The following is a 15736-nucleotide window of genomic DNA, read 5'->3' as shown; positions in this document are numbered from 1 at the left end:
ATACCTATTTAGAGACAGGCGCATACGTTTATCGTGACAAGCTCTGTCAGTTTGTATCATATGCTGCACCGATGCACAGAAATGGTAAAAAAAAAAAAAAAAAAAAAGTTCTGATAGGGTAGAGGCTTCCAGGCTATGTCCACACACGGAACATTTCAATGTTGTAAACACATGAAACTTCAACAGAGACAAGAATATAGGCTAGGTTGACAGGACGTTGCCTACCTGTAACTCCACAAATTATGCCTTTTATTTAGGCGAATTAGGCTCTGCCTACACGTGTTTTTTTTTTTTTTTGTGAGACATACGTTTTGTCTGGAGAGGCAAAGGCCTACTGTCAAAAGCAGAAGATTTTTCGTTTGGTTTGGGATCTAATTCTACTCTTGGACTGTTTGATTATGGGTTGGGAGGTGTAAGAAGTTGCTCAGCAATAAGCCCTGAGAGGCCGTAGCAAAGTTACTTTATAAACCGTCTCTGGCCGTAGTTTACACTGATTCTAGAAGGTCTTTGGTAAAGGCACTGTGCGTTGCATTCTGTCAACTTGTTGCTAAAGCAATAGAGATTGTGATGTCATCCTGTAGGCTGGGGAAGGGATGGAACTCTGCTGAAAACTCCTCAAGGTGTTTCGGGTTCTTTTCCAAAGATGCGAGTGAGTCTCATTATAGTTGTGTCAGCATGGTACTCCATCTTACGGAGTGCGGGTGCTCGCGATGACTGCAAGTACTCTGTCGTCCCTAAGAAGTGTTGGCCCCCTGAGGACGATGTGGACGAGTGCGCACTGAATCCTCGCATTTGCGGGGACGAGCACGCCATCTGCACGAACAGACGCAGAGGTTATCTTTGTGAGTGTCCGGAAGGTTTCCTCCCGTCACCTAGTATAAATTGGAGAGTCGACGTTACCGTCTGCAAAGGTAGGCTAAATCGAGGACACTCACAAAATAAAGTTTAAAATGTACACTGACATGTAGGCCTAGTTTCAGTAGCCTAATGGAGAACGGGAAGTCTAACGTAGACCACACCATTAGTCCAACGATTTTTTAACATGCTCCTAGATTTCAGAAAACGTCTGTAGGATAAAATAATGTTTCTGATGTAATATTTGAAATGTTCTCAGTCTAACCGACACGATTAGTTTTTGAGCAAAGTGTCAGCATCCCTACAAAAATGTAAAAATCACGAAGATGGTTTTAATTTCTATTGATGTGTTTTCTCTTTCATAGAATTGGACAAGGTCATACCTGGAAGAGAAAAGGTAGGCTAAATTATTTGCAGTTCATATGCAGGAAATGCAATAGGCTAATTTTGGACATGAAAAAAACGGAATTGCAAGAGAATGCTCTTTATTGCCCAAATGCAATATTCAAGACATGAATTTATGACATTATGGTAATGCATTCAGAAAAAAAGTAACAGTCCAACTGCAGAAAATCTCTGCGTATGTCATTTAAGGGTTCATTCATATTGTATGTATCCTAGTGTGGTGTATCCTATTCAGTGTGACTACAGTATGTATGATATGTCTGCAATTTATATCATATACAGTATTTTTTATTTATTTATTTATCAATTTATTCAAAAAGTGTTGTTTGAAAAGTAGTTTAGTCATGTCAAGTCATGTTCTGTGTTTCCTCCACCACTGCAGGATAAGAAGCAGCGAGTTGATAAAGTGCTTGCCATGGTCAGGAACATAACAACTGAGGAGAGACTACCGCTGAAGGTTGGTCTATAGGGCAGCCTAAAGTCCAACGCCCACTGGCGGCATCTGCGGCGCGTCAAGTGACGCCAAAGTTCAGACCTCCATTAATTCCCCGTTGACCTTAGATCTCACAGCCTCAGTGTGCTCCGCAGACTTGAGAATGCTGGAGTGCGGGCGGGTGGTGATGTAATTACAGAAAAAAGCTGAAGGTTCCTCCTCCTGGCTGCTATGTTGTGCCTTTATACACACTCTTAATCCAGACTATGGGCTGTAGGGTTCTTTTGGTAAAATCTAAATACATTAACTGATGCATTTATGTACCCAAATAGGTAAGGGATACATTGTGTCCATAGGTTGTGTTGCAATTGACATATTTCACCATCTCTAGAGTCTAGATATACATCCATAGGTGGGATACAACGTTTTTGTGGGCAGCCGTGGTGTACTGGTCCATCACGGCTGAAGTGCCCTTGAGCAAGGCACCTAACCCCTCACTGCTCCCCGAGCGCCGCTGGTTGGGCAGGCAGCTCACTGCTCTGGGTTAGTGTGTGATTCACCTCACTGTGTGTGCTGTGTTCACTAATTCGGTTAAATTGGGTTAAATGCAGAGAAACTAATTTCCCTCACGGGATCAAAAAAGTATATATAGATAAAAAAAAAACATTTTGTTGTCACCAAAGTGGAGATACTTAGTCTTCTCTCTGTTCCAAACTCCTTCTGATGCGCAGACGGTCTCTTTGCTGCTGGACATGTTGGGAGACGACGATAAGCAGCGCCCAGTGAAGCATCGCGACGACGTCCTCCGGTCCAGGAAGAAGCTGGTGGCCAAGCTGGTGGAGCGCACCTCCACCCAAGACTCCATGAACTTCACCACCAACAGCACCGGTGAGGGCCTGACCGCCGCCATGTTTTACATACAGGCTACATGAATAGACGCGCAAGCTAGATGCTAAAATAAGCAATATATACAGTATACTGTGTATATATTTATATACAGTAAGCAAATATATATATATATATATATATATATATACAGTATATATTACTTACTTTACCATCTAGCGTGCGTGTACTTTTTGAATTAAAAAGTATATATAAAAGACCAATTGTAGGAGCAACTCAGGGTTAAGTACCTGTCTCAACATACACACACTTACACACACACACTTACACATGTTTTTTTTCCCCCTCAGAGGGCGAGATTCTGAGTATTGGACCAAACACCTCCTTATCCGGATTTCCCCGGCTTAGGATTCCCTCTGGTAGGGTGTTCCTGGACATTGATCTTCTGGGGATCGCTAAAAAAAACAATGGTGAGTCCAACCCACACTCAACAAGCCATAACAACAACTAATCAATGTCAGTTATTGCTGTTGTCTTTCAAATATGTACTATCATGAAATGGTATATATATACTGTATATCAATGACAACTGTTATTATTGTTGTTGTTATTATTATTATTATTATTATTATTTCAATTATTACTATTATTGCATTAATTGTTGTTGTTGTCTTCACTATATTTCCATACCTGTTCCTTAGGCTCAGCATCTGTCATTCTTGTTGCGTACCGTGACATGGAGGACATTCTCGAGGCTTCCTTGTTCCACTCAAAGAGGAACACCACGAAGGAGATCATATCAAGAGTGGTGTCAGCTACAATAGAGGACGTCGAGGATGCAAACCTTACCGATTTAATCAAATTCACTCTCTTGCACAACTATGTGAGTGGTTCTCTTGCACCCGTGTTCCACATGCAACCGAACTGATTGCCAAGCAGTATTGACAGGGTGCCTGCGCAGATCTGTAAAGTACGGAAACGTGGGGAATTATGACGTACTGTATTCTTCAACATTTGACAGTCCGAATTAAGTAAATTAAGTTTTGTCCATAATCATACATTCATAAAGAAGTATATATATTCCAAATATGTGAACAGAAGTAGGTCTCTTTTTTAATGTGGGAAAAGGGCAAGCACCTTAATTAACACAAGCAGCAATTTCCTTCAATTACTGTACATCATTGTGCCCTTAGCCCTGAGTTGCTCTGTGTGTGTTCTCTGTTGTAATATTATCAAAATGTCTTGGATAAAAGTGTCTGCTAAATGAATAAATGTAATTCAATATGTAGCCTAATCAAGGTGGCCCGTTTGTGTCATACCTGAATTTGAGTTTTTGTGTTGACCATCTCGACTCAATTCTGGAAATTTCTTATCTATCTAGCCGCAGAAATACAAGGGCGTTCTCTCGTGTGTGTACTGGAACGGCTACGGTTGGGAGGCGAACGGCTGCCGTGTCAGCCGCACCAACGCCACGCACACGGTCTGTGCCTGTGAGCATCTTTCCACATTCTCCCTCATCTCGGAAAGATATGGAAAGGTCAGGAAAAAAAACAAAAACATTGAAGCACCCTGTTGGATTATGTCACATAGTTTGTACCAAAGATTCTAGAACAGAGCAAGATGGATCACTGGCCGGAGAATACTTTGGATATGTTGAAGTACATTCTAACGCTCCATGGGCGCCATTAAGCTGAAAAATAATAAATCGTGCCTTTCACACGGCCAGATCATTACCTAGTAACAAAACAAAACAAAAAACAGCTGGCAACGGCAAAAACAGCTGTTTAGGTGGGTTTATATGATTGGAACTGTGTCTGAAATGTTGCGCTGAGCTTACCACAATGGCGCCCTGTCGGACTCGGAGCGTACTTCATTCTTTTAACGCAACTGATCCATCTTGCTCTGTTCTAGAATCTTTGGTTTGTACAGTCATACGTCAGTGTTATTATGGTTGCAGTCTTGTTGCAATATCAGTAAGGCAGTCATTATGAATGAATTAGGATACATTGGCCTGATGTTTATGTTGTAAAGTTTTAAATCTAAAGAAAGCTAATTTAATAAAAAAAATGAACGTGTTCATTTAACCTCGTGACCTTAATCACAATCATTGATAAATCAGCTAAATTTCCCCCCATGTTATACAATACATTTTACTCCATTGTACAGTATGGTTACTGTATATTATCTCCACTCAAGAAATACAATTTCCTGATTGACTGGCAAGGTGGTTAACCGCCATAGTAAACGACAGTTGAGACACAAAGCAACCTTGGAACATTGGAATCAATTGCATGAAAGCCACCGTTATCACTGTCAGTTACCAAAGGAAGTAGTACGACAAACTGAACACGTCGGCTTCTTTTTTAACTGTACTGCATGATTCCTTTGTGTGCTGTAAATACATTACTATTACATACATATGTGAGGAGGATAAGTGGAAACGCGATTTTCGAGGTGTCTCAATATACAGAATTAATCGACGAGGCGGAGAATAAGAACTCCACGACTCAAAGCCGAGTCCAAGTCCATCGGTTCGGTGTATTGGGACACCTTGGTGGCCGTTATCCCTTATGCAATGTATAGTCGTGACATACAATAATCACTATAATTCACAGTCATAACAGTTGCATAATCACATGTAATTCACATAATCATAACAGTTGCATAATCACTGACCCCCGCAGAGTTTTTTTGCGATGGTCTTGGACACCGCGGCCCTGGTGAGTGGACCAGTGCTGCTGTTGCTGACCGTCCTGACGTTGGCCCTCTACAGAAATAACCGACAGGTGACGACCGTACCACGCTTCCACGTCGCCGCCTGTCTGCTGGTGGCAAACCCCATCTACCTGACAACCCAAAATATATACCTCTCCGACAAGGTGTGTGCACTAGACAGTGTGTGTCATCTCTACCAATATTAAAAATATATATACCTATAGCATCCATACATGAACTGCACTGTCGCTAAAAAGGCTAAAAAACTGTTGGCCAAAAAACTCTGTTGCCATGCTCTCTCTACGTTGCTTGCTATGCTAAAACAAGCTCTCTTTCCTCAGCTGTGCATTGTTCTTCCGGGGGTCTCCACCTACTTCTACCTGTGCTGTTTCATGTGGACGACCATCGAGGCCTTCCTGCTCCTCAGCTCGACCAAGAAGCATCGAGTCGCCACAGCAAACGTGGAGGACCTGCCCACCTGGAGCAGAATGTATTGCCTTGCCTATGGGATGCCCCTTTTGATCACGGCTGTGTCTGCCGGGACAATGTCCGGTTTATATGGAGGGCCACAGTGAGTGTAATGGTTTTAAAAAAAGAAAGAAAGAGAGAAAGAAACTGACCATAACATGTAACAGAACTTATTGTAGAAACGCAGTGTATAGACGCATGTGAAGTATAGATACATGGAAAATATACTTAAGTATTTGTACTTACATTCCACTACTCTACAACAAATCATGATATGCGGATGTCCCCCTTTTTTTTCCAAAGAAAGAAACTGACCATAAAATGTAACGGAACGTATTGTAGAAACATAGTGTATAGATAATTGCTGTAAAACGAGTAAAGGTGAAAAGTACAGATACATGGAAAATATACTCAAGTATTTGTACTTTGTTACATTCCACGACTGTACACTACATAACAAATCATGATTTGTGCATAGCCTACTGTTACACTCCTACTTTCCAGCAGAAAGTGTACATTTGCAGTGAGGAATTATGGGTTCCAATTATTATGACCGCAGCGGCAGGGGCGTCACTAGGCATGTTTTACTGGGGCACGTGCCCCAGTAAGAATAAGCTGTGCCCCAGTAAAAAAAAAATGTTAAAGAAAGTGCTGCTGCATGTCTTACATGTACACAAACGATGCAGAAAACAACGGCGACGGCCCTTTGCAGCGCAACCGGGATCGCAGAGGCATGTCACGCATATCAGATGAAAGAGGGGAAACAGAGCTTTCCATTGATACCAAATACATCGATCTTTCGGTGTTATACAAACAGATGAAGTGACAAACAAATAATAATGTCATATAGGGCTACCGTTACTCTCGTTTGATTTACTAATGGACCCGCGATTAGACATGTGTACGCATGTAAGATGAAAAAGGAGACACGGAGCTACCAAATACAGCCTTCTAGGTTATAAAACAGAAGTGACAGCTAAATAATAACTTTAGCTCCACTTACCCCATGTTTTTGTGGGGGGTTTTTTGTGGCATAGTAGCCTGTTCATAATCCAACGTTATCATGTGTTTCTCTATGGCAAGGCACGTTCATAATCCGATTTTGAGATCTAGCAAACTCCTGTATGGCATCCAATTCGAGACACATATTGCATCCAAATTTGTTTGACAAATAAACACTTTTTTTGTTGCCTTTACTTTTTTCATTGCAATGTAGTAAAAAGTTATTAGAAATCATCATGTGTGCACGTCATGTGTGCTACAAACAAGTCAGGTCAGATCAGCTCTCACAAGTATGGAGCACAAAAAGTGTCAAAAAGTCATTTTTCATCACTAAATAAAAATTGCCATTTATTTCTGTAAGGCACACACTACATATTTCTGTAAATTGCTCAGCCCCAAAGTATCCCATCCACCATGGTTTTTATATTGCCATTTTCAGGACAGTCAGGCCTACACAAACATGAAAGTCATGTCGAGCTGTCAGCTTGCTGTGGTGAGATACATGTCAAAATGTAAGAATTTGTATATTGTATGCTTTTTGCATTTTTATTATTTAAAAATCAAAATCAATGCAAGTAATAATACATGATATTGTGGCAGATCTGGGTAGCCCAGACTGTGCTGACAATATGTAATATTTGTGAATGGCACTTAATATTAATAAATGTTTCTAACTGAAGGTAGTGAAAATGCCCTTAAAACAGCCTAGGCCTAGGGTTAACTTTTGATTGTTCTGGGTGGAACATGCAATGCATCAAGTTTTTTGCACTTTTGGCTTCTAGAGAGGTAAGGTAGCACAAAGTTTCTGGAAAAACTAACAACATTTTACATGTAAATCCATTATCCTAGTATGGACTAAAATGGTATTACTTTTTTAGCTTGAATAAACAGCTTCATTAACAACTATACCAATGGACGTAGGAATGCGCTATTTTTTTTTTACAAATATTATTATTATGGGGTGGGGGTGGGGGTGGGGGGGTGGGGGGGGCTTGTGGCGGGGGCAGTGCCCCAGTAAACCTTAATTCCTAGTGACGCCCCTGAGGTAGGCGGATGGAGGAAGCTGTAATGTCTTGTTTTGTGTGTGTGTGTGTGTGTGCGTGTGCGTGTGCGTGTGCGTGTGCGTGTGCGTGTGCGTGTGCGTGTGCGTGTGTGTGTACCGTAGGTGCTGGTTGAGCAGTGAAGATGGTTTCAACTGGGTTTTCCTTGGCCCCACCTTTCTTGTCCTAGTTGTGAGTGTGCTGGGCTGGGATGTCGTTCATTATCAAATTCATTTGTAAATGTACATATGTATTTATTCCTTTAGGTGCTGTGTCCACCAATCGCGTTTTTTAGGCTGAGAGCATAAAAAAAAAAAAACGCTTTTCTCGCTTTTTCTTCGAGAAGTTTTTATTGTTGCTGAGTTACCAAAACCGGAGACGGTTTATAAAGAGAAGTGACATTGACAAGCCCAGCGCTGTTCTAAAAGTTGAACGGATTTCAACTTTAAGCGCTCTGAGCGCTGCGGTAAAAAACGGTCAGCGCCGAGAGCTTTTTTCCGCCAAGGGCGCTCAGCGCTGTGAACGCTGGGCTACATAGACTTTATATTGAAAATGGTCACCGTCGGCGCAAAAAACGCGTTTGGTGGACACAAGGCCTTATTCTTCTACACAACTTACTGTTTTTTTATGTTATTGTTGAGTGTTGTACTTGATGTGCAAAGGAGTCAAATTCCTTGTTACGCAAATCTGGCCAATAAAGCTGATCCTGATTCTGATTCTGATTCTGAAATCGAAACAGTGTTTCCACTGTAAGTCGGTTTGTTTTGCCAAATGCCTTAATTTTCTGCTGGCTCCATGTCATATGTTATTATGTATGCTATCATATACAATTAGAATTGATGCTTGGTAATGTCCTGTCTTAGTCTTACTACAGAAATTAAACTTTGACCTCTTTGTGCAAAAGCACAATATCAAAGGAATATTTTAAGATTTTAAAGATGCACTCCAGTAGTTTATTTCCCCCCTAAATATCTTCTCTATTCCTCTGAAGTTTTCAATTGCATTCAGATGTTTTTTTATTTTATTTTTTGGAGGGGTTCATGAAAAAATCCCATCTTGGCCGTGAAAAAGACTTAAAAAGGCATTTTGCTGCTTGATTGAAGTTCAACCATGTGCTGTAAATCAGAGGAATTTTGCGCTGAGCCCGGTGGCGAGCACATTATAAAATCTTTGAGACATTACTTCAACCAAGAGCAAACTAGCAGCGAGCGAGCGCAGCACATTCCACATGCAATGTGAAGTCCGCTTTGGGCTAGACAAAAAAATAGATCTTTTCTTTCTTTTTTTTCCCCTTTTTTTTGGCCATATGCCTTACTTTTCATATCATGTCATGTAATTTCATGCCATATTATGTTATTTACCTCTGCCAAGGAGGTATATGTTTTCATCGGGGACCGGCCAGCGTTTGTCTGTCTGTCTGTTTGTTTGTCTGTCTGTCTGTTTGTTAGCAAGATAACTCAACAAGTGATGGATGGATTTCGATGAGATTTTTAGGGAAGGTCGGACATGACCCAAGGAAGAAACGATTACATTTTGGGAGTGATCCGTAATTCCGTCGGGATTCCATCGGCATAGTTTCAAATGTATGACGACCTAGGAAGAACAATGCAGGCGGAGGTAGCTGCACTCTCTGAGTGCTTTTCTAGTTATGTATCCTATCATATACAATTAGAATTGCTGCTTGGTAATGTCCTGTCTTTGTCTTACTACTGAAGAATAGATCGTATTTTCAACTGTCTTTTCTACAGGGAATGACACAGTATGTTGAACAGCTTTCTCCTGTGCTAGCAAGAGAGAACAGAACACATAGTGACCGAGGGGTCCACTGCATGTGGAGAGAGAGAGAGAGGGAAAGAGAGAGGGGTGTGAGGAAAGGAGAGGGGGAGAAGGAGAGAGAGAGGGAATGACACAGTATATTGAACAGCTTTCTCCTGTGCTAGCAAGAGAGAACAGAACATGACTGCGGCTCTCTGTTTCCACAACAGGCGAATAGTGTACTCTACGGCAGAATCTTCATCATCCTCCTCCCGACTTTAAAACACACAGACTTCATAAGGACACCAACAAGTGAAAGGACACCAACACGCAGAAGGCGCAACGCCATTGAGTAAGAGCTAGCTGTGTAGGCTATTTGTTATTATTTTCAGAACTAACACACCATGAATCTTCAAAATAAACTGTGTGCACACTTCAGTCCTTTATGCAAGTTTTAATAGGCAGCCTCAGGGCATGAAGATGGTCGTTTTAAAACTTGCATAAAGGACTGAAGTGTGCAGACCGTTTTTGTTTGTCTGGCACCTTCTTTATTGTGAGTGTGGTGTAACTCCTCCAAAATAACTAACATACCATAATTATTGGTATGTCATTCAACTCATTTGCATTAGCCTATGAAGTTGACTGACTTAGGCTGGGTGTACGTTGCCTGAACTTCCGGGGAATTTGAATTTCTCCCGGCAGCTCAGGCTGGAAACCAGCAGATCTATCTCCTCTGTTTACTGCCAGAACATTTGGCTCCAATCAGAAACAGCCATACTTTAGTCCTGGCACGCTATTGGCCGATGACGTGACGATAACGAAACTTAATGGACGCGAAGCAGCAGCCGCTGTCGCTTCTGTTTTCAAGGCTACTCTCTGTTTTGGAAGATTTTAAAGGCAAGTTTTCTTTGAATACAGAACATGAACTCTCCGGAACAGTTCAGTACAGAGGAAGGACTTGTTTGCGATTCTACTAACCGGCTTTGGTAAAAGATTAATTTACCAACTATATAATCTATATAATGTTCAATCTTAAAAGATTGAGCTTAGTATGGTGAAAACCAGACTAGACTGACTGACAGACTTGCAATGAATCAAACCAGGCCAGGATGCATGATTGTCCGTCGTTGACGTTATTGCCGCTCCACTGCAACTAGCTTGCTTAAGGCTGGCTTACATTGCACGATTTTGGTCTGTTTTAACAGTCGGCGACTACATTTCCAAAATCGGAATCTGAAATCTTGGGAGTTGTACTAGAATCTCGGCGCGCTCCCGTCATCTAAATCGTTTAGTGTAAGGTGCCAATCTTAGCGGTTTTAAGTCCGTCGGAGTCCGTCTTTTTCTAGTTTTTCCGTTACGACAATAACTTTACGTGACAGAACAGCTCTATATCTGTTAGGGATGTCACACATGAAACAATGCTGCAGAAACGAAAAAATGACTTTGATATGAGTAGGCTATCACGTGAGTTCCTGTTGATGATGACGTGTAGCCTAGTGCACGATGGAAATAATTTGAAGGAATCTAGCAGCAGTCTTGTAAATAGTGACCCACAGTCTTTGCAAAATCCTAATCTGAGACTGACCTGTGACTAGACTGTGACTACAAACTCAATGAATTGTCTTTAGATGTGAGAGGGTCTGAGACAGTAGTCTTTCAAAAATCTTTTCCAAATCTTTGCAAAGTCTGTCAATGTAAGGTAGGCTTTATCTGCACCACATTCATAAATATGTTAACGGGCACTCAAGAAAATGTGAATGTTGAAATGCTGATTACAAAGCCCATCCTTCTTCTCACAGGAGGAGTTGTGAACAGCTGTGGTCCTGTGGGATTAACATGTTAGGTTGTTAAAGCAGTATTGCTGGTCAGAACACTATTTATCAACCTTGAGTGAGTTCATAACCCCCGTTATAGCTTATTTAATTTCTGCAGAGAGATACAGTATAGGAGATAGGAGCAATTATAACGATAACCACACTCCTTTCTGTGAGATGAAATATCACCTGTTTATGGTATTTTGGAGAGCCCACATCAACTTAGCTTATAACTAATCATTTATGATTATTTTGCACCCCTATGGTTGAAAATGAAAATGCAATATTATACTACTTTAAAGGAATATTTTGGTATTTTACACTTTAAGCCCGTTTTCTGTATTGCCTAGCATGAAAACGAGTGTTAGACACCGACATTTTGACGATTGAGCCTATTTGTGGAATTTGACAGATTTAGAATGGAGCTCTTTATGGCTTTAACATTGCTCGCTTTGTGCTCTATTCTGTCCTTGAAACACCCCTAAACGTTCGTTTTTAAAAGTATGCAGCTCACCGAGTGGTTACTGGTCTTCAATGATCTTCTATAGCAAGTTTCGCAGTGAAATTAAAATTATGTTGTGTTATATTAGGCACACACGGTTGAAAAAGTACTTCCGGGATTTCAAAAATCCCTGATAACAGATGACAGAAGCTGTATTTCGCTGCTAAACTTGCTATAGATGATCGTTGAAGACCAGTAACCACTCGGTGAGCTGCACACTTGTAAAAACGAAAGTTTAGGGGTGTTTTAAGGGCAGAATAGAGCATGCACAAAGCGAGCAATGTTAAAGCCATACAGAGCTCCATTCTAAATCTGCCAAATTCCACAAACGCGCTCAATCGTCAAGATTTCGGTCTCAAACACTCGTTTTCATGCTAGGCAATACAGAAAATGGACTTACAGTGTAAAATACCGAAATATTCCTTTAATCACCTCTATCTTCAGATGAAATGTTATGAACTGCACCACATTTCATGTGTATAATTAACCTGACATCCTCTGGGAGTATGCCAAGTTTTGTGGAATTTCACTCATGGGAGGCTATAAAATAAGTGAATGTATGTTTACATTTAGTGACTGTACACCCATCGGCCTGTAGATGGTGCTATTGAGTGAGGGATTGCTGGTTGAGGATGATACTGTCACACACACACACACACACACACACACACGTATGCACGCACACATACACACACATGCACAGACACACACACACACACACACACACACACACACACACACACACAGCCACACACACACACACATACATACATGCACACAAACACATACTGTTACACACAAAAGCAAACTCAGACATGCACATACATCATTTATATACACATGAGTAAGAGTAGGAGATAAATTGCACAAATAGGAGCGGCGGTCACATTTTGTATCGCTATGCGGTTCATCTAGTCACACTCCTTTCTGTGAGATTAAACCACCTATTTCTTCCAGGGCCCCAGCGTTCGTTGGACTGTTCCAAACGTATGCCGTGTGCTTTCCCTGGATCCTGAGCTTCTTTGCAAACTTGACCATGGATATGGATGCCGAGTACTACGGAAGGTTGCTCTTTGGCCAACAAGGCACACTCCTGTTTCTGGTCCTGTGCCTTCTCAATGAGGAGGTATGCAAGAAACCCACACATACACACACTCACACTCACAGACACACAAACACACACACACACAAACAGGTATGCAAGAAACCCTGGACATTTGCTCTCGTCACATCCCTACAAGAGTCAATGATAGCACACTCTACACACAAGAGACACCAACCGCTGTGTTCAGAACGCATAGGCTATTTCAAGTGGAGAGAAAATCCACTTGAAATAGACGACACAAAGCCGAGTCCAAGTCCGGTGACCTTGACGAAAAAGATGTAGGTCAGAGGGCTTTGGCGTTCTGTTTAGTAGTGCGAAGGTGCTCTTTGGTTACAGGTAACTTTGTTGAGATGTTTTGAAGAAATCCAAGGCACTCTTCGTCTTCATTATAAAGCTTTTAATTGAATCCGAGCTAGTTCATAGTAGAACAAACTGCCAACATGTTTCGGCCTGCAGTGGCCATCATCAGGGCTTAAAAAAAAAAAAAAAAAAAAAAGTCCAAGTCCATTGGTTCCATCTATTGGGCCACCTTGGTGGCCGTTATCCCTTATGTAATGTATAGTAGTTACATACAGTAATCACTATAACTCACATAATCACAACAGTTGCATAATCACATATAAATCACATAATCATAACGCATAGGCTATTTCAAGTGGAGAGAAAATGGCAGAGTTTCCCAGATTTGTTAAGAAGCTCTGAAGTGCTAAGAACTTCTTATGAGCGTTCTCAGAGCGTTCTTAGAGAGCTCCTAGAAGTTCTTAGCACTTAAGAGCTTCTTAACGAGTCTGGGAAACCCGGACAATATCGGTAGTAAATTGAACTCATGTATTCACGTAGGGGAGCCATTTTACCGATATCAAATGGAGCCATTGTGTCTCCCTTTTCATATTAAAAAGATAATTCGCTTAAAAACAATGAGCATCAAAAGGTTTGTGTGACATGTGATGGAAAAAGACCTATATCGCTGTAACACTGGTTTTGTCGTTCTATGTTAATTTGCTTGTCAGAGTGGGATTGACGAGAGTGAATTCAACATTAAAGTGATGGAAAAGGGTTGGAGCGATGTAAGTTACTGTGACGCCTGCTCACAAAAGTTAGCGCGAAAATCTGAATTTTCGCTCTCGCATACCAAAAACGTTCACCTCACACAATAGTGTTCCATTTGCTACATCTGTTGATGAAAACAGTCCAGCGCAAAAAAAAAAAAAAGTGCATTAACAGGGATATTTCATTCGCTATAATCGGTCTGTTGAATGGAAAACCCTTTTGGTGCTTCTAATATCTCTCAAAATTAAATTGAATTATGAGTTAATTCACTTGGAAATTTCATGGAAAAAGGGCTTATGTTTGTGTACAGACTGAATGGATGCGTTGTGTTTCTGTTTATTGACACATAATTGTCGTGAATTTCCCCTTGGGGATCAATAAAGTATCTATCTATCTATCTATCTATCTATCTATCACATTGACACCTGCTGTCTATGTACGTTTTAGATACAGACCCACTGGTTCCCTTGTGGGAACAGTTCATCTGCAGCAGGTCCTGCTAATGTTAACACAGATGGGCACTCAGAAGAGGACATCGCCACAGCCCTCCCCATGGAAGAGTTCCTTTAAACAGATGGAGGAGTACCATTCTCCTTTTCAAGCACAAATAAAACAAAGAAGCAAAAACAAAAAAAAAGTTTTCCTTTCAGATATAAGTAAACTTTTCTATGTCGATGAGCGTACGATGAGAGTATGACCAATTACGTCCAATACGTCCAATAACACACACACACACACACACACACACACACACACACACACACACACACTCTCACACGCACGTGTCTTTGAATGATCTTAAACTGGTTCTAAATGAAGCTAAAACTAAATGTATGATCTTTACTAGATCGAGAAAGTGTGACCTTGATGCCTAGGCTATAACATTTGTTCCCTAAATGGGACACACATTGAGCATGTTTCTCAATACAAATATCTTGGCATTTGGCTAGACAATAAACTTTCATTTAGAACTCATGTGCTTGATCTCACAAAAAAAGTAAAAATTTAATTAGGTTTTACACATTACAGGATTAGGTCCAGTTTCTCTTAAGAAGACAGAATGACCATTATTCAAGCAACTATTAGGCAGTCCTAGACTATGGTGACATTGTGTATGCATGCAGCTCCCTCCACTCTGAAATCGCTTGTTGCAGTTTACCACAGTTTACCACAGTTCACTCTTTTTGTATCTTTTTTTTGTTCTTGTTTTATTATTTTGATTATTGTTGTAATATGTTTTGTAATTTTTGTAAATACAGCATTGCTGTAAAAGAACTTGATGCTCAGTCAATTTTTCCTGAATAAAAAACGGTTGATGATGATGATCTGCCATCATGTGATGATGAAGGCATGTTGCCCGACGGGACTTCATTTTTGTGGGTGTTTTCCCCCCCTATTGTTTTGTGTTGTCTTCATTTGGAACACATTTGTTTATTGCAAACTGTATAATGGTTTCCAATGCAGACATTCAACACTCAACACTGTTGCTTATAGTAAAATCAAACTGCCTGTGTGCAGTACCTGCACTGACACAAACTAATGCAGTTATGGTAATGCAATCAAATGTTAGTATTTTGAAAGTCGATGTGCTTTGATTGACTGTAGTTTCTGGAGTCACATCGCCTACTCGAATTTCACTTTAGAGAATGGACAAAGAAGTTGCTTTTATCCAGCCATGGCTAGGCTATTTGATTCTGAAGCCTCTCTTCAACCCTCTCTGATAGATGGCTCTGCTTGTAGCTTACC

At 40.9% G+C, this 15736-nt stretch overlaps 1 protein-coding gene across 1 annotated transcript; it reads left to right on the top strand.

The window, feature by feature from the left end:
- The first annotated feature begins 643 nt into the window (after positions 1 to 643).
- On the top strand, positions 644 to 9875 carry LOC134077206 (adhesion G protein-coupled receptor E1-like). The gene is made up of 11 exons (XM_062532675.1): positions 644 to 911; positions 1221 to 1252; positions 1643 to 1717; positions 2425 to 2581; positions 2890 to 3009; positions 3241 to 3422; positions 3921 to 4076; positions 5224 to 5418; positions 5596 to 5825; positions 7890 to 7956; positions 9750 to 9875. Exons 1-11 carry the CDS (start codon positions 644 to 646, stop codon positions 9873 to 9875), a joined length of 1608 nt encoding a protein of 535 aa, XP_062388659.1.
- Positions 9876 to 15736: the final 5861 nt, after the last annotated feature.

This window comes from Sardina pilchardus, chromosome 1 (assembly GCF_963854185.1).
Source record: "Sardina pilchardus chromosome 1, fSarPil1.1, whole genome shotgun sequence".
NCBI classification, from domain to species: Eukaryota; Metazoa; Chordata; class Actinopteri; order Clupeiformes; family Clupeidae; genus Sardina; species Sardina pilchardus.
Note: the sequence above shows the minus strand (reverse complement) of the source record. Positions and strands in the feature narration are given on the sequence as shown.

Bases quoted from the DNA above. Each gene is read 5' to 3' on its own strand.
- LOC134077206 (XM_062532675.1), top strand. From the start codon at position 644: ATGCGAGTGAGTCTCATTATAGTTGTGTCAGCATGGTACTCCATCTTA. The intron at 1,718-2,424 runs GTTGGTCTATAG...TCTGATGCGCAG, and splicing joins AGGAGAGACTACCGCTGAAG to ACGGTCTCTTTGCTGCTGGA. The intron at 3,010-3,240 runs GTGAGTCCAACC...CCTGTTCCTTAG, and splicing joins GATCGCTAAAAAAAACAATG to GCTCAGCATCTGTCATTCTT.